The sequence below is a fragment of the Sarcophilus harrisii genome, chromosome 2 (genome assembly GCF_902635505.1).
Source record: "Sarcophilus harrisii chromosome 2, mSarHar1.11, whole genome shotgun sequence".
NCBI lineage: Eukaryota > Metazoa > Chordata > Mammalia > Dasyuromorphia > Dasyuridae > Sarcophilus > Sarcophilus harrisii.
Genome location: NC_045427.1, coordinates 443,751,676 through 443,770,969, shown reverse-complemented (window position 1 = coordinate 443,770,969; position 19,294 = coordinate 443,751,676). Strand labels below are relative to the sequence as shown.

Below are 19,294 nucleotides of genomic sequence, written 5' to 3'. Positions count from 1 at the left end.
TCCTCGCCTCTCGGCCACCGTATCCTGGGACGCTCTAAGTCTCGCGTTGCGCGGGACTAGAGGCGAGCCGGCATTCTCTGGAAAGATGGCGGCGCAGGTAGTCGATCTGCTGCGGGAAGTGGCGAGGCTGGAGGCGCCGATGGAAGAGCTCCGGGCTTTGCAGGCTGCCCTGCAGGCTGTGCCTCTTAGCTCGCTGCGGGAGCAGGCAGCCGAGCTCCGACTTGGGCCTCTTTTCTCGCTGCTCGACGCGCATCAGCGGTAAGGAGAATCCCGGGGGCGCGGCGGGCACCCGTCCCCTCAGGGTCTCCCTCTGTGCAGTCCTGGTGTGGCTGGCTCTGTCGCGACAGCGATGCGTCCCCACCCCCCGCGGGAGGCGTGGCTTGGCGAGGCCGGGCCGGAGAGTCCTCCTGACCTGGGAGGGTCCCCCTGACCTGGGAGGGTCCCGGGGCCCCGGCTTCATCACCCCGCAGGCCCTGCCTAGCCTCGCTTTCAGATCTCGCGGGAAAAGGGCTCAGGGTCTGGAGGCGGAAGAGCCGAGTTCGAGAGCCGACCCTGTTGCTTTCCAGTCCCTTGGGACTTAACCCTTTCTGGGCCACACTCGCTAGAGATAAGCTAGTTAAGGCTTCTTCCCGCTTCTTTTCGACCGTTAAATCTCCACAAGCAGCGTTATTACTTAGCACTCTGCCCTCATGCTCCGAAATATAAATAGCGCTAAACCGGAAACGCCCCCGAGATCCCCGCCTAACGGGGCTGTGAGATGCGTACGTGGGTAATAAATCATCTACCCACGTAATCAGTGTGGCAGTATCGCGGCTACCTGCGACGTGTTTTAGTCCGTTTATTATTCAAGTGGGAAGATTCAGGGCACTGGGGTTCGCTGCTTGTGTAACTTGGGCCTTAGCTTTCTCATTTGTACAAATGGCAGCGACTTGGCAAATAGTGACTACTTAATAAGACTTGGATAAGTGCATCTCACTACTCACTCCCCTCTCTCCTTCTGCAGACGGGTCTATCCGAAGTCATCCTGTCTTTCCCCTTCTCCCTGCCTTTCCCCTAGCCTCCACAGTATGTTGTTGAAGCATCTTCCCCACGTCATTCCTTCACGAGTGTTACTGTGTCTAGGCCTTGGTCTGTTGTCGGAGGGACTGTTTGATATATGTTTATTTAGGTTCCAGTCCAGTCAGAGAGTACTAGAATCTGAAGAAACTTTAAAACATAAGAAGAACGCAGAACATAGCTTGCAGATTTTTTCATAACGTTATGCCGATGAAAGATAACTCCATTGTGGGGATCTGGGATTTCTTTTTGATATTCCCAAGCCTTTTCAACTTACTAGGACCAGTCAGGTTTCACTTCCACACACTGATGAGGGATGGGATGAAAATTTATAAAAGACAGGAAAGGATACAAAGGTTATTATTAAGACAGTATTTGCCCCTAAGATAATTATGGTCTTTTAGGAATGTAAGACTACACAAAATTAGGGATTTGACCAAGGTATTTAATCTGCAGTTTATAGTGTTATACAGAAGGTATATCAGAAATGAGACTAAAATCCAAACCTTCTTGCCTTCAAGGCCAGCTTTCTGTTCATTAAGTGTTCTTTTAAGTGCATGAGAGTAATTAAAAATTTTTATATCTGTGATAATTTTCTTTCCTATCCCCTTTCCAGACCATAAAATTTGGAGTATGTTTTACCTAAATTCTCTATTACCCTAGCCGGGGTACTTGATATTTGAATTGTATTTTCATCTCAGAAGTTTATTGTTCATATGCGAAAGAAACACCTTATCTCTGTTTTAGGAATCAAGGAATTTTTCATAGAAGAGATGGTATTAAAGGATAGAAAAGATATCAACAGACAGAGTTTTTGGATCAAAAAGACAGAATGTTCTAGATACTGGGAATGAACAAAGGCAGAGAGTCAGGAAAGCTCTGGAAAAAGAGAAGTAGAAGACTTAAATAGTGATATGATGGGCTATCATCTGATATTTCAAGGGCTGTCTCTTGGGGACCTATCCTAACTATCTTGAACATTTCTCAGGCCTTTGTTGGATCATCATCCATCTCTCATCCCTTAATCATGGCTAGCTGTTAAAGCTCCTCTTCTTGATCTTCTTTTCTCTCATTTTGCTCCCCTAAAGATTTCATCCATTCAACATAAATTTGTCTCTGTGTAAGTAGTCCCTAAATCTATATTTCCATCCCTAGTCTGAATCTTATATTTGTAAATGCTATTGTATTTTGTATGTCTCCTTGATTGTCTTATCAACATTTCAAACTCAGCTTATATAGGACAGAACTCCAAACTTTCCTGTTTCTCTGGAAGTTAATTAATCATAATCCTTGTTACCTAATTTAAGAATATTGGGATCATCCTTTTTTTAAAAAAAATATTTTGAATAAACCTGTTAATGTAAATTCTATCTCTTTGAGGCCCAGTAGCTGTTTCATCTTTGTCTTGGAGTTCTCAGCATTTATCATAGTGACTGGCATGCAGCAATTGCTTCATAAATGCTTGTTAACTAATTCTAATGTCTTTTCTCTCCCTCTATATCCAATCAGTTCTTGAATAAGTTTCATCTACATGTTACTATGATCTGTCCCTTTCTCTTATCCCAACCCATTACCCTAATTCAGGTTGCCATGAATAATATTTACGTAGTACTTTAAGCTTTTTAAAGTACTTTTACATGTATTATCATATTTGGACTTCTCAAGAATGCTGGGGGACAAATGCTATTATTTTCCCCAATTGTTGCAGATATTGAAACTGAGATAAACAGATTAAGTAACTTGCCCAGGGTCACACAGCTAGCAAATATCTGAAGCCAGAATTGACAAGTTTCCTGATTCTAAGTCCATTGCCTTATTCCCTCTATTAGCTGGCTACCTGCAACTGCAATTCATCCTCTTGAGCTGCTGCCAAAATCTTACTAAGGCAAGGTTCTGATCTTCTCAAAGGTTTTCAGTGTTTCCCTAATTGCCTCTAGAATAAAATGCAAACTCTTCAGTGCATATGAAGTTCTCACTAGTATGATATTAATGTACTTTTCTAATCTTATTATATAGTATTTCATTTCATCTATCTTCATTCTAGCCAAACTGGCTACTCCTAACTCTTTCTAATCACATGAGGCGTCGTCACCCATAGCTGGAATGCATTTTCTTCCCTTCTGCCATTAGAAACTAGCTTCCTTCAGACCTCAACTCCTTCCAGCCACTTCCTATGAAAATTGTTTTTTGATCTCCCCAATTTTTAATTAATATGAATTTTTAAGTGCCTGCTGTACTTGATGCTGGGGATACAAAGACAAAGATAAAAGTCCCTTTGGTCAAAGAGATTACATTCTTTGTAATGTAAGGAGATAATGTGTGTGTAAGTATGTACAAAACCAATACAAAGTAAATTTTTTTTTTGGGGGGGGGAATACTAGCAAGCTGGGGAATAAGGAAAGACTGTGCATAAGGTACTGTTTGAGCAGTTTTTGAAGGTTACAAGCAATTTTAACATGTGAAGGTAAAGTGGGGATGAACATAAAACATGGGAGAAAGTAGAGAGATGAAGTGTCATGTTTGAAGAATAAGGTGGCTAGTTTAATGAGACCATAAAGCAGTGGTTCTCAAACTTTAGTTCTCAGTGTCTTTATACCATTAAAATTATTGAGGATCTGTCCAAAGGTTTTTTGTTTATATGAGTTATATTAATAGATATTTACCATATTAGAAATAAAAATGAATTTTGAATTTGTATCTCTTCTGAAAAGGTTTCAGAGACACCCCCAGATTTTATCACACTTTGAAAACCACTGCCATAAAGTGTAGGAAGAAGGTGAGGCTGGTTGGGATCATGTTATTAAGGACTTTAAAAGCTAAACAGAGAAGCTTATATTTGATTTTAAAGATAATAGCCATTTTAGTTTGTTGAATAGGAGAGTAACAGATTCACTTGTCACTTTCTGTCCTTAAAATTTCTTTGGCCTTTCTGTGACGATGGAGTGAAGAGATTTAAAGCAGGAAGACCAGTTAGGTGGCTCACATTAGAATAATCCAGGTGAAAAGTGTTGGGGACCTGAACTAGGCAACAGGTGAGTACAGTGGATAGAATGTGGGGCCTGGAGTCAGGAGGACCAATTCAAATCCAGTTTTAGGCTGTAGCTGTGGGATTCTGGACAAGTCACTTAACCTCTCTCAATCTTTTTCTTTCATTGTAAACATTCCAAATGAGATAATATTTGCAGAGTGCTTACTTAACACAGTGCCTGGCACATAATAGGGGCTTACTAAGTGCTTGTTCCCTTACCCTCATGAATTATGGTGATGGCTACCAAATACATGTGAGGATATTGAGGAAGTGTAGATGACAAGATTTTGCAGCTGATTGGATGTATTGAATGGGGGAAAGTTGAAGATTCTGACAGAACAAGGGGGTTCCAAACCTGGGTGACTAGAAGGATAATAGTGCTCTGGAAAGAAACAGGGAAGGGGGGAAAGGTTTTGGAGGAAAGATAAATGAGTTTTGTTTTGGATAAGTTGAGTTTGAAATGCCTATGCCATTTCCATTTTGAAATGTTAAATAAGAAATGTGTTACTGACTAGAGACAGTTCTACAGATTAGGGTTTAAAGGTTTATTTAAACCCTTTGGGGCTGATGAAGTCATCTAATGAGAGTATAGACAAAAGATAAATGACTACGCAGAATAGTGTTCTCTTTTTTTCTTAAATTAACTTGTATATACTTAGCTGTGACTTAAGTTTATAGTATCATAGATTTATAGGTGAAAGAAACCTTACAAATCCTGTAGTCCAACCTCCTCATTTTATAGATGAGAAAACCAAGTTCCTGAGGGATTGAGTGATTTGCCCAAAGATTCACTACTTTTATGTAAAAACAGGTTAAATCCATGTCCTTTGATTCCAAATATAGGGTTCTCTTTACATCCCCAAAGTAGATTGTACTTTCATTGAAAGTAGGGCCTTGACATCTTCAACAATGAGATGAACCAAATCAGTTCCAATAGAGCAGTAATGAATTGAACTAGCTACACCCAGCTAAAGAACTCTGGGAAGTGACTATGAACCACTACATAGAATTCCTAATCCCTCTATTTTTGTCCGCCTGCATTTTTGGTTTCCTTCACAGGCTAATTGTACACTATTTCAAAGTCCGATTCTTTTGTACAGCAAAATAACTGTTTGGACATGTGTATTTATATTGTATTTAATTTATACTTTAAGATATTTAACATGTATTGATCAATCTGCCATCTGGGGGAGGGGTTGGAGAGGGGAAGGAGGGGAAAAATTGGAACAAAAGGTTTGGCAATTGTCAATGCTGTAAAATTACCCATGCATATAACTTGTAAATAAAAAGCTATATAAAAAAAGAAGAAGAAGAAAGTAGGGCCTTGGGGCAGCTAGATGGCACAGTGGACAGAGCACCAGCCCTGAAGGTCAGGAGGACCTGAGTTCAAATCTGGTCTCAGACCCTTAATACCTAGTTGTGTGACCCTGGGCAAGTGACTTAACTTCAATTTCCTCAACAACAACAACAAAAAGAAAGGGCCTTGTTTTGTTTTTGTATCCCTAGGACCTGGCACAAGTGCTTAATAAATGCTTATTGAATTGAATTGAGTAGAAATCAGTAACTCTTATTTCATCAGAAGATAGAAGTTGGATCAATAGGTGGAAGTTAGCAAGAGGAATTTATGCTTCAGAAAATTGGAGTAAGTGATCTTTTAGGTCCTCCTTCAAGATTCCATTGATTCAGATTCCATGATTCTATGAAAATACAGACAGTATATAATAGGGGCAGGAATATTTAGAATTGTAGTATGAAAGAAGACTATTGCCAAAACAAATTGATGCCATATTATGTATAGTCTTGAAGCCCAGTTTAGTAAAATCTAAGAATGAAGAGGCTCTTTAGAAGCCTCAACAACACCCTAAACCCTATCTACTATCTGCTACTGAGTGAGAGAACTAAGGAGGAAGATAATACCATTCCTTCCCTTGATCCAGAGTTTTCCTTTATTTCAAGCTCAGTTCCACTGAATTCCCCACAGTTACCTAACATAGTGCTTCAGTTCTTGGCAGAGAGTTTAGCACAATGTCACATACAGTTAAATGCTTATTAAATTGTTCAACTGAATATCCTGACCCAAGTAATAATCTTCCTTCTTTGGGAGAGAATACTTTTTTCTTTAAAAAGATATGTATGTTCAGTTGTGTCTGACTCTGTGACCCATTTGGGATTTTCTTGGCAAAGATACTATAGTGGCTTACCATCTCCTTTTCAGGCTCATTTTACAGATGAAGAGCTAGGGAACAAGGTAAAATGACTTGCCCAGGATCACAAAGCTAGTGTCTGAAGTCAGATTTGAACTCGGGAAGATAACTCTAATTGATTCTAAGCCTAGTCTTTATTCATTGCCCCATCTAAAACAAACAAAAAACTCTCTCCCCTAAATATATGTATATATAAATATAAGGCAGAGAAGTTCCTTTAAATATTTAATGCCTATACCACTCCATCAAATTCCAGAAACCCAGTCATAGACATCTACCTGATTTGCTTGGACAACTCTCTCCAAGGTTATATCTCTGTGTCCAATGGAAACCTACCTGAACTCATTGCTCAGTGATTTCTTACTCTAAACATCTCATCCTAGTGAATTTTAACCTAGCCTCTGTTGTTGATTGTTTAAACCTCATTGATTACTCTCATATTTCTATTCTCAACCCAAACCTCCCTCCTACCATCCTTCTTCTCTAAAGCTATTTTAACCTTCCACTGTGCTGAAAAGCCTAGTGTTTATTGGAATAATTACTCAAAAAATAGCAAACTAGATTTCATCTTAAACCTTTTCTTTACTCTGTTCTTTTTGTACTCGCTAAGTTTGGCTGCATTTGGATGATACAACTTCCTTGATAGCGCTGATTTTATTTTAATTTATACCAGTGTCTTACTTTGCTTTACTTTGCTTACTTTGCTTCATATTTCATTGAAAAAAAAAATGGGAGAGCTTATCAAGAGCTTCCTCTTTTCCGCTGATTCTCGTCTCATCACTGAGATGCCTTCTATTATGTGCACAGTTTTCACATTTCATCCTGTCTTCTCCAGCAGATTGCTCTGTTTCTCATCCTTGTTCCCTTACTAATTTTTGATCCTTCCCTATCTAGTGATTGTATCCCTATTGCCTTACAAAACCAGCCCTGTCTTACCCATCATTAGAGGAAGCCTCACATAAACTATTCATCCCTGCTAGCTGTTGTCCTAAATGTTTTACTCCTTTTATGGCTAAACTCTTTGGAAAAGCTGTCTATCCTAAGTGGTCTCACTTCCTTTCCTTTCACTCTCTTCTCATTCAGTTGAATCTGCTCTCTCCAAAGTCACCAATGATGTCTTAACTACCAAATATAACGACCTTTTCTCAATATTCTTCTTGATCTCTTTGCTGTGTCTTACATTGTTGATCACTCTTCTCCTTCATATTCTCCTCTTTAGGTTTTCATACCACCTCTCTCTCTCTCTCTCCTGTCTGATCACTTCTCTGATTTTGTTATGATTGTTTTGTTTGGATATTCATCTGCATCATGCCCAATAATCAAAGCCCAAGGTTTCACTCTCTTCTCTTTTTATACTATTTCATTTGATTATCTCAGAACTCCATGGGTTCAGTTATTTTCTCTGTACAGATTAATTTCATATCAGAGCCCTAACCTCTCTGTTGACCTTCAGTCTATACCTCTGGATATCTCCAACTAGATTTTTTCCTATAGACTGGTTGTGTCAAACTCAAATAGAAATGGCCAGCTGTATGTTGACTTAGAAAACCATAAATAATATTGTCTTTGTTGTATTTTATTTTATTAAACATTTTCTAATTATGTTTCAATCTGGGTAGAAGAGTTTTGCAAACGGAGTTTGCTATCTCTACCATAGACATATTAAATTCAACATATCTAAAACAGAACTCTTTATTTTTCTTTGAAAGTCTTCTTTTCTTTTTTGTTACTGTGGAAAGCATCACCATACTTTCTAGTGATTCAAGTTTGCAATAGAGATAGTATTCTTGATTCCTCACTCTCACTTCTTATACCCAGTTATAGCAAGGCATATTGATTTTACCTTTATAATATGTCTTGTATATGCTTCTCTTCTCTCCTCTAAGAGAAGGCCTTATCACTTTATTCCTAGATTATTGTAATTGCCTACAGCTAGTCTCCTGCCTTAAATCTTTTCCCACTTAAATTGGTCTTTCACTGAGTCAAATTAATCTTCCTAAAGTGATCTAACTTTGTCAGTCTTACTCTTGTTCCCCTCTCCTCCCTTTCAGTGAACTTCAGGGACTCCCTGTGACCTCCAGGATCTAAAGTAAAATCTTGCCCTTCCTGGCTAAACTAGCCCCTTTTATCCTTGTCTTATATTTAATTATACAATGAAATGACACTGATCTTGATGCTTCTTGTACATAACATTCTCCTAACTTTTGAGTGTTTCATTGATTGTCCTGCATGCCTGAAATGCTCTTCTTCCACATCTGTCTCACAGCTTCCTTGATTTTCTTCTTATTTCAGCTAAAGTTATACCTTTTCCTAGAAAGCTTTTTTAGTCCCCTTTAATCTTAATGCTTCCCTTTTTGGCTTTTTTAGTCCTCTTTAATCTTAATGCTTCCCTTTTTGGCTACTTCTAGTTTTTCCCGTGTGAATCATGTTTGTATATAATTGTTTCAATTTTGTAGGAAAGGGATTGTCATTTGTCCATCTTTTATCCCACGAATTTAGCACTGTGCCTGACATATAATAATACTTAAGAAATACTAGTTGATACTGACTATATCCCTGTTTGTCTGAGATAATTGTGTTGGATTTTGGTGGGGGGGGGGGATGGTAATGTTCTTAAATATTAATATGGCTTTCTGGACTTAGATGCCTAACTTCTCTTTGCTCCTAATTCAGGTAGTCATAAAGTTCTATAGATTTTGCCCTTATATTATCTTCGACATCTGTTCCTTCTTGTCTATTTCTCATCATAATCTTAATACAGGGTCTGATTTTTTTTATTTGGCAACTCACAGTAGACATTTAGTTGTTCTTTTTACTTCTAACCTCCTTCCTCATGCTCAGTGCTAACTTTGCTGGGGTATTTTCCTTAATTTTCCTTATTGAAGTCCACAAATTATCACAGAAGTGTGTAGTTGGAAGGAATCTTTTAGAGCCTCTGGATCTTTCATTCCATGTCTTTGGGGGATTGTGGAAACTCCTTTTACAATGACAATCAACATATCTGTAGTCTTAAAGAACCTGAACCACTGAGAGGTTGTGCCTTACTTATGGTAATAGATCTAGCATATATTAGAAGCAGGACTTGATCCCAGGTCTTGACTTCAATCCATCTGTTTTTTTATGCCACATCACTTCTTAAAAGAACCTTGGCCATCACATAATTTTTGTTTTAGAGAGTAGAGAACTGAAGCCTAGAGAACTGAAATAACTTGCCCGTAGTCACATACAACCTGATGGTGGCAGAGCCAAGAACTCTAGGTCTTCTCTCCTTTGTCCAGTATACTTTGATCCCCTTTCTTAATTCCTATAGCACATTGCTCCCACCTCTCATTTCACTCATTGCATATTTCATATGTTATATTGTTTGCATGTGAACCTATGTTATTTCCACTGAATTGTAAAGTGCTTGATATTTATTGAATGGGCATTTTTGGATAGTTGTTAAAGCAGAAAGTAGTTTAAGAGTAGAGAGGGAATATAGAGTAATAGAATTGTTTTGGAAAAAGAGGGCTAGCTTCCCGCTCAGGTAAGAGTTCATTAGTGTGAACCATTGCATATATTATGTATCAATTGGTTTTCCTAGTTTAAGAGTTCATTAGTGTGAACCATTGCATATATTATGTATCAATTGGTTTTCCTAGTTTTGTTGTTGTTATTTTTTCCTTTTTCTTTTTTTGAAAAAATCCTTTATTGTAGAGGATGACTCCATAGGAGGAGAAGAAATTGGGGTGGAGTGTGGAATCGAAGTGATATAAGAATAAAAGAGATGAATAAAAAAGTTAAATATTGTTTGATTTGAATTTAGGAGAGCAGTAAATAATGAAAAAAGGGTAATAGAAATGAGAGGTAAGTTAGTTTGTAAAGACTTAATAGAAAGATGAAATTAGCAAGGATAGCAAGCCATCTACCTTGGAAAAGAATGAAGACCATTTTGTAATTTCTGTGAGAGCTGTCAGGCTCTTATTATTTAGTATATTCGGTATGCTAGATTACAGGTCAGTTGGAACTGATCAGAATCAGGAAGTAAAAGTGAGAACTAGAACCAGAAATTTATTTAAAATTAAAACCATTAAAAATCATATTAATCTGAATCAATTGCATATTAATATATGCCTCCAAATCATTTATTTGTATATAATCTCCACTCTGAACTTGAGAATAATGTTAGAATTTGAAGAGTCCTTAAGAGTTCATCATATCCAACCCCCTCAATTGACATGAGAGAAGATGGGTCTAACAAAATGGACTGACTAATAATCAGGATTATATGGTAAGTTAGTACCAGAAGTTGGACAGAATTCAAGTTTCACTACTTCTGATTGCAGTAGTCTTTATCACACACTTTCCTTCTTATCTTAAGCAACTGACTTGAACTTGTATTACATGTCTAGATTCCTGGGCTATGTATAGGAGAGACTTAAGTAGAAAGGTTGAAGTTCCAAAGATACAGGCTTGGAGGAGAAAAATGATTAATTTCTTTCAAAGTTATTAATAGTTAAATACTAGGTAACCTGTTGTTTGACTTGTGTACATATTTAATATATATGGCTTAGTCACAGCATATCTTCCCTATTCCAGACTATTACATTTAGTTTTATACTGTTTTTTTATTGATCTGTTTCATGTGAAAAACATTTCTCCAACATGCTTGTGAGAAGCTTCATAGGATAAAGATTATGTCTTTTACTTCTCAGTTTTCTCATTGTGTCAAACACATGGCAAGATACATAGTGGCTGCTTAAACACTTGAACTAAAACATCCTTGACCAACAGTCCTTAGAGTTCCCTAATAGTGGATCAAATGACCAGAAATGCATATATGTGAAAGGTACATTAATATTCACAAATAGTGTTAGCTATTCAAATACAGGTTTTTTTTCCAGTAAAGCAAAAACAATTCTCTCCCTCACTACCCCAAGTTAATCAGTTTTATTTGTACAAACATGAAAAGCTTTAGACTGGGTGCTAGTTATAGATCAGTTTTGATAAGACAGTGAAGATACTGGAACTTAACAGAACATTAACTTACCCTGCTACTCATCCCCTACATGACATCCTTTCTACCCGTCTTGATAAATGATGGGTCTTGGTTTTCAGGGAGCAGACTACCTTGTGTGTATCCATTCTGGAGAGATTTCTCCAAGCTATGGAACCAGTCTACGTGGCCCGAAACCTTAGGGATGAACTGCATAGGGGACTATCTCACCCTGATGATGCTGTGGTAATCCTCACTCTGTCCCAGGTATGGAATTTTAATAGGGCAGCACATGCTGCCCTGCACAAGATTTTTCTTTTTCTACAGAGGTGTGGGTGTATGACAACAGTTACAATCCGTTTGTGACAAGGAGTGGGGTCTATATCAGCATTTACACTGACTCATATTGCTGTGTTAACGATCTTTAATGCATAATAAAAGGAATTTTATTGAGGAATTGAATGATTATGTGATTCAGTAGATGAAGATATTTGACTTTTGTATTGTCATCCTGCTATGTCTGTTACTGATTAATATCTTGTAATTTTTCAGGTTGGAAGAATTGTAGAAAATTCAGAGGCTGTTACTGAGATTCTCAATAGTCCTGAATTACTGAAGGAAATAATTTATTGCATTGGTGCAGAAAAATTGTCTATAGCAAAAACAGTGAGTATTCTAGACCTGTGAAACACTTTAAAATCACAGGATCTCAGAGTTGAAAGGTATTTCAGGGGTAATTAAGTCCAACCTATTCCTGAATAAGAATTCTCTTTAGAATGAAAACCACTAGACTTTGTAAAAAAAAAAAAAAAAAAAGAAGAAGAAGAAGAAGAAGAAGAAGCCAATTTCTTTAAAAAGAAGTAAAAAAAAAGGGAGAGGGGAATCTTATAGTAAATAGTGAAGGACTTATGTGGCTAGTTAATTTTGAATTTGAATTGAAACTTTATTTGGGGTATCTCAGTGATGCATTGCTAAATGAATGCAAATTGATAAGTTTTTATTCCTTTCCTTGGGAATACATAGTATCATTTTTATTTACTTGATTGTTGTCAGAAGAAACCTTTTAAAAATTTCTTAGTTGTAAGCTATTGATTTTTTTAGCTTGCTATTTTCAAGTACTGGAAAGGAGCATGATATAGTGAAAAAGAAACCCAATACTGAGCTCAAGATCTGGCATTGCCACTTACTATGTGACTTTGAGCATGTAGCTTAACTTCTCTGATCATCAGTTTCCCAAAATAAAAGGGAGGAAATTATAACTTTTCTTTCTCTTTGTATTATTGTGAGTTTCGAATGAAATAACTTGAGAAACACTTCATAAAGTACTTTTTTTTTTAACTGTTATTTTCCTCTGCTTACATAATTAAGAAAATTATTTCCTTTTGCAAGGCTATCAAGTCACTGTCAAGAATATCCCTAACTCAAGCAGGATTGGAGTCTTTATTTGAAAGCAGCCTACTAGATGACTTGAAAAATGTAATGCAAACAAGTGACATCATACGGTACAGAGTCTATGAGGTAAGATGAAAACTATTCTTTATATGATCTATACCAAAATGTACTATAGATCTGCTTGTGGAAGATACAGTGATCCAGGAAAATCATGCAAAAGTGTAATAATGACAGCATATTACAAATTACAGCAAATGCTTCAATATAAAGATCAATCAGCAAACAAGTATTTGTTTACTATGTACATGACAAATTGCTACATAATATGGAATACAAAAATTTGTCAGGATTGAAGGGTCCTATCCACAAAGAATTTAAAGACACACACCCAGCAAATACTTATTAAGTGCCTGATTGAAGCAACATAGTATAATTGATAATGGATTTAAATACTATCTCTGAGATGTTCTATATTTATCTGATTTTAGTAAGTCCCTTTATTTTTCTTAGTTTTGTGACTAAGGGATGAACTATCTGTATCCCTTCCAACTCTGAATCCTATGATCCTATGAATAGATAGAACCTAAATCGATGGGGACTGTCTGCAAAACTGGATTTCCTTTTGAATAAGATTAAAATCAAAGACTAAAAGTTTTTTTCCTGGTTTTGTTCTTACCTTAAACTAAAACATTTTTCATCATTGCTTTAAAACAAGAGAAAAATTTTAAAACATCATATAGTTTCTTCTGTTGGCAATAAGTAAGTATTATGTGAAATTTTAAGCTCAGGGTAGAGGCATGTATTGGTTTTCCTTAGAACTAAAAATGCTATTTTAAGTTCCTTCAATCTTTATTTTAGGTTAAATTGAGAACCAGTGTTATACTGGTTGGCTCCTTTTACATCTCTGCTTTTTTTTTTGTTTTGTTTTACTCTAGCTGATTGTGGAGATTGCCTCTGTGTCACCAGAATCCTTAAAATACTGTACCAACAGCGGATTGGTAACCCAGCTCATTAGAGAGCTGACTGGTGATGATGTGCTAGTCAGGTGGGTTGAACAAGGTGATTTTGGAAAGCAAACTTCTGCCTAGAGTTCATCTGAATTGGCTCCCAACAGACCCTTAGAAGAAAAGACCATATAGCCATGATTTGTCAGAGCCTTCATTAGAGGCAATGATAGTGAAAAGAACATTGAATTTTGAATTCGGAGTCCTGGGTTAAAGTTAAGGTTCTTCTACCTACTTATTTATGTGAATTTGGTGATGTCGACCTTTATTGATTTTGTTTTCCTTATTCATAGAAGAAGGAAGGGGGATGGACTTGGACTAGATGATATATAAGGTCTCTTTCTACTCTATCTTATGATCCCATGGTATTTCATAGTATTTGTTAATTGAGAGGAGCCAATGTAAACATCAGTCACTATAGGAAAAAGAAAAAAATCAAGACATACCTTTTACCCTGTGTTTTATAAATGTGATCTCAATTAGTAATATTCCTAAACAAAGTCACAGAATCATAGAATGTTAGAGCTGGAAGGAGCAGCATTTGAGTATCTCAGATTGAGTGGTTCATTTTTGTAATGCTTTTAATCTGAAACTGCATATACTTTTCATTAAAAGTATTTTGAGGCTAGCTAATTAAAATCCTTTGGTCTATTTTATATATTGCAGAGCCACCTGTATAGAAATGGTGACATCACTAGCATACTCTCATCATGGACGACAGTACCTGTCCCAAGAAGGAATAATTGATCAGATTTCTAATATCATTGTTGGGGCAGATTCAGATCCTTTCTCCAGTTTCTATTTGCCAGGTAATAAATATTGTTTTTCTTTTGTAATAGAGGCAATCACTGAATCTTCTTCTTAGAAAGAGAGCCAGGATTTTTTTGTCTTTGAAAAAAGATGTTAAAACTGACTCCTTTGAGAAGCGACCCGAGTCATTTTATACTGAAGTCTCTATTCTATCTGTTCTGGTTCCCTGTTTGGGAGTTGCATTATTTTTGAAATATCTCCCAATGCTCAGAACATTTAGTCATTTTTCTTCTTATGCTCAGTTATGTGAAAATACAAGGTAAAGTTAGTTGTAGTCCAGTGTATGCTATTTTGCTACTTGGTTCATATTGCTTCTTTGTGGCTTTCTTTAGGATTTGTCAAATTTTTTGGCAACTTGGCAATAGTGGATAGCCCTCAGCAGATCTGTGAACGATACCCAATCTTTATAGAAAAAGTCTTTGAAATGGCAGAAGGTCAGGACCCCACCATGATAGGAGTGGCAGTGGACACCCTAGGGATCCTGGGCTCAAATGTGGAAGGAAAACAGGTTTTACAAAAAACAGGTTGGTACAGTTTGTCTTTGATTTCTAAAGGAAGTTTTTATTATTTGATGAAGAAGAAATAATTCAGTTGTTTATCATTAAGTTGCATGCTGGAAGATTTGACATACCACAGAAAGTTGATGTTTTGTTTTGTTTTTACAATCTTAATGAATTTGGAACTAGTCCTAAAAAGTCACTTTTTGAAACTTATTAATGATTCTCATTTGCAATGGATCAAAGTTGTCTTGGTCCACTAATTACTTATAGAATCACTTCATGTTAGTTCTGAAAGAGACATTATTGGTCATCTAGTCTTCTACTTTATTTTACAGATGGAGACGTGGACTCAGAAAGGTGAAGTGATTTGTTCAAAATCATATAGAATGCTAGAGAAGCTGGGACTAGAACACCAAGTCACTAAACACTTAATCTAGTTTTTCTTTTATTCGATCATGCTGACTTTATGGTAGATGAAGGACTCTGATCCCTTCACTAATCTAGTTTACCACTGCATAAAACAGAGATTTACAATGATAATAGTGCTTTTGATGTTCTATCTTTAGGTACAATGTAAATAAGTATCTTGCATGACAAATAGTTCTGTGGATACTATAGTGATAAAACAGTGCAAATAAAGATCACAAACAAAACACTAGTTACAATACAAGACATGTTAAGAAGCAATCAATATTTATGATGAAATAACAGCCAGAAATATTGATTGATTGGCAACCATTAGGATTCCCAAAGAAGGAGATAAGAAATGTAGACTGGTTCAAGGGTGATTTTGGACTAGAGTTAGAAAATCACTGAGTGTGTGTGTCTCTGTGTGTGTGTGTGTAGTTAGGTACATGTTTTCATGACTATCATTTGGTCTCTAAAAGTATATTTATTTATCATATGGAGTTAGAGAATGTCTTTATGTGTAAACACATAATATAATTTGTTTAATACAATTTGATTTTTCATTTTCCAAAGGGAGTCGATTTGAACACCTGCTAAAGAGAATAGGACACCAAGCAAAGAATGCTTCAACAGAACTTAAAATTAGATGTTTGGATGCAATTTCATCTCTTCTTCATTTACCAGTAAGTAGACGAGAATGTTGATAGAGATTCGTGGATTATGTTTGTAGATTAAATACGTGTGATTTGATATTTCAGAATTTAAATAAAGACATTTGTCAGGTAAGTGCTATCCTTACTCATTGTATGGGCATAATGCCATAAATAATTAGTGTTACTATAAGAGTTGCCATAGAATCCTAGAGATGTAAGTAACCTGAGAGCTCATCTAGTCCAGTCTCTTCGTTTTATGTAGAAATTGGGGTCCAGTGGAGTAAAAAGGCTTGACCATGACCATGAAGGTATTATTTGAGATGTTTTACCAATCCTGTATTCTTTTTAGCCATATTTGTGAAGATGTTGGAATCAGATTTGCTTCTGGTTCTGCTGCTTACAGGTTGTTTAATCTTGGACAAGTGTCTTAACCTCCCTGGAGCTCATAGTAAAATGAAGGGTTTGAACCAAAAGATTTTTAGGGCTCTAACTGTAAATTCTGTGTTCTTTATTACCATATTGAAAATATTGAGTGTTTCCCTCTTTGCCTTACAGCATGATCAACAGACTGATGATCTCCTAAGAATGACAGAATTCTGGTTCTCGTCTTTAACTCGGGAACCACTGGAACATTTTAGGGGAATCAGCACCCAACCTTTTCCTGAGCTGCATTGTGCTGCATTAAAAGTGTTCACAGTAAGTGTTCCCTTCCAAAGTTAGCAGTGCCAAATGTAATTGTTATAAAGTAGTTTTAACTTAATAGAGAAATTCCTGTTGTTTAGATAATGATTTTATTTTTAAGGATGTAATAGAATTTGGAATTTTTGATTTCATGAGAAACATAATATATAAAAAGTAGGAATAAGTTATGGAATTTTGTGTGTTTTTTTCCTGTACTTTGCAGAAATTAGTCTAGTACATTTTAATCAAGGTATATCCAGAGTTTTTTGAGTTCCTGTTTGATCTAACAATGTTATTTAATTTTTTCTTTAATTTCTTAATCCATTATCCAGTTTTTTAATTATGCAAAGCTCAGAGCTCTGTAGTAGATGAGATTCCATAATGTAGTGGAAAAAGTATTTGACCTGGAAACAGAAAGCCTGGGTTTTAGTCTAGGCTGTGTCATTTCATGGCTATGTAACAATGGCAATTTATTTAACTTCTTTAAGATGTGGTCTCCAGATCTGTAAAGTATAATATGTATTCTGATTGGGCTTTAAGAAGAATAGTGTGTGTGTGCACGCGCGCGCGTTAAGACTTAAGTGACTTGCCCAGGGTCAAACAGCTAGGAAATATTAAGTGTCTGAGGTCAAATTTGAACTTGGGTCTTCCTGACTTCAGGGCTGGAGCTCTATTCACTGCACTAGCTTGCTGCCCCAAGAAGAATATTTTATAAGCTGTAAATAGAAACATTTATCAATTTTGCAAATAAGTTACAGTCCCTATCTTCAAGGAGCTTCCTTTATTAGCTGTCTTTATAACTTCTATTTCATTTTCTTAAGATTAAAAAGGAATTATTCTCTTTCTCTGTTTATCTTTAGGCCATTGCAAACCAACCCTGGGCTCAGAGACTTATGTTTAATAGTCCAGGTTTTGTGGAATATGTTGTGGATCGTTCTGTGGAACATGACAAAGCTTCAAAAGATGCCAAATATGAACTAGTGAAAGCCCTTGCAAACTCGAAAACAATTGCAGAAATCTTTGGAAACCAGTATTATTTAAGACTGAGAGCTTACCTGAGTGAAGGCCCATACTTTGTGAAGTCTGTTTCAACTACAGCTGTGGAAGGAGCAGAATGAGTTCCACAAAATTCAGTTTAGGGGACCAACCTTGATGACCAAGACATCTTCCAAAGACCTTTGGGTTTGTTTTATTTTGTTTTGAGGAGGGAGGGGTTTGTATTTAATGTAACAAAACAGAAAATACTTCTAGCTATAATTGCACTTTTAAAAAAATTATCATGGTATGTTTAAGATAGACTTGACAACTATGCATTTGTTGTTGCTGTATTTTAAGTACATTGTGGAACGGGTTTGGAGCTCTTTGATTGCAAAAAGAAAATATTTCACATTACAAGGGACTGGCCATTATTTGAACTAAGTATTTTTCTGCTTCCTAAATCCACATGATCTTGCCAAACTGAATATAATTAAAAAAAAAAAAAGCCACAAATGCTGGAATTCTTTGACCTAGAAATGCCTAAATAGAAAATGCTCCCTGCCACAAATAGTGCTTTATTCCAAAAAAAAAAAAAAAAAGCAAATTAAATAGGAATTTTCTTCTATTCTTGGCATATCTTTTTGTTCTTTACTCCACTACCTCTTCCCTATTGGATATGCATCTTCTTTAGATTATAAAGCAATATGGACCCCTAAAATTATGTGTTCTCATCTTTATAATGCAAGTAAACCATTATTTAATAAGGTCTCTTTGGTGAACTTTTGAGATTTTTATAATTGTCCTTTCTAAGAAAATAAGACATTCTGTGACTTAAGGAAAATCCAGGGGGAAAAACCCTTCCAATTTGAAATCTTGTTTTGATAACTCTTTCCAGTAATTAATGATTTGCATCTATTCTGTTTTTATAATTGTGACTCTTTCCCCTTCTTTCTCTTACTGCATTTGATTAAAAAACTCTCCCTGGCAATATCTGCTGAAGATGTGTTCTTACTCTATACCTTCTGTTTCCTATAGAGTACTAGGATTCATTGAATGTTAAAATTTGAAGTGATCTGGCACTCAGTATTTCTCTATAGGTACTAGGCTTGAATTACTACAAACAGGATGGTAGACTTAGAAGAGACCTTTCTACAGCTAATGACTACTAATATTCCCCTATCATCATTAATTAGTCACCTCTTTAGTACCTTGCAGTGGCCTAAATCAAAGGGCTTAGTATCAGTTTGGTAAAGATGGGTTTTTGGAATTGTAGAACTTTTGTGCTCGAAGGAACTTTTGGGATCTTGTGGTTTTATCCATGAGGAAATTGAGGCCCAGAGAAAGGAAGTAACTTGCCCCCAAGGTCATACAATGAATTGGTAGCAACATTGTCATTAGAACTCAGGTCTCCTGACAGCCCAGCTGGTTCTCTTTCCATCCTATTACTTCTATAACACATCAGTACACCTAATGACTTGCTTTTTCATACATTAATATTTTGAAATGAGTTTTTCCAAACGAATTTGGTGACTGTTCTATCCAAGAAAACTATAAAATATTAAGCATTGAAACATACAAAGGCAAAAATGCTTTCAAAGAGCTGAC

General features: G+C 36.4%; 1 protein-coding gene across 1 annotated transcript; it reads left to right on the top strand.

The window, feature by feature from the left end:
* Window positions 1–41: 41 nt before the first annotated feature.
* PSMD5 (proteasome 26S subunit, non-ATPase 5) lies at window positions 42–18,677 on the top strand. The gene is made up of 10 exons (XM_003757079.4): window positions 42–258; window positions 11,386–11,530; window positions 11,816–11,929; window positions 12,653–12,781; window positions 13,591–13,700; window positions 14,326–14,468; window positions 14,802–14,993; window positions 15,951–16,060; window positions 16,586–16,726; window positions 17,572–18,677. The coding sequence occupies exons 1-10, from the start codon at window positions 86–88 to the stop codon at window positions 17,827–17,829; spliced, it is 1,515 nt and encodes a 504-aa protein (XP_003757127.1). The 5' UTR covers window positions 42–85; the 3' UTR covers window positions 17,830–18,677.
* Window positions 18,678–19,294: the final 617 nt, after the last annotated feature.

Excerpts from the sequence above, each read along its gene's own strand:
- PSMD5 (XM_003757079.4), top strand. The coding sequence starts at position 86 with ATGGCGGCGCAGGTAGTCGATCTGCTGCGGGAAGTGGCGAGGCTGGAG. Across the intron at positions 259-11,385 it reads CTGCTCGACGCGCATCAGCG|GGAGCAGACTACCTTGTGTG; the intron begins GTAAGGAGAATC and ends CTTGGTTTTCAG. Across the intron at positions 12,782-13,590 it reads TACGGTACAGAGTCTATGAG|CTGATTGTGGAGATTGCCTC; the intron begins GTAAGATGAAAA and ends GTTTTACTCTAG.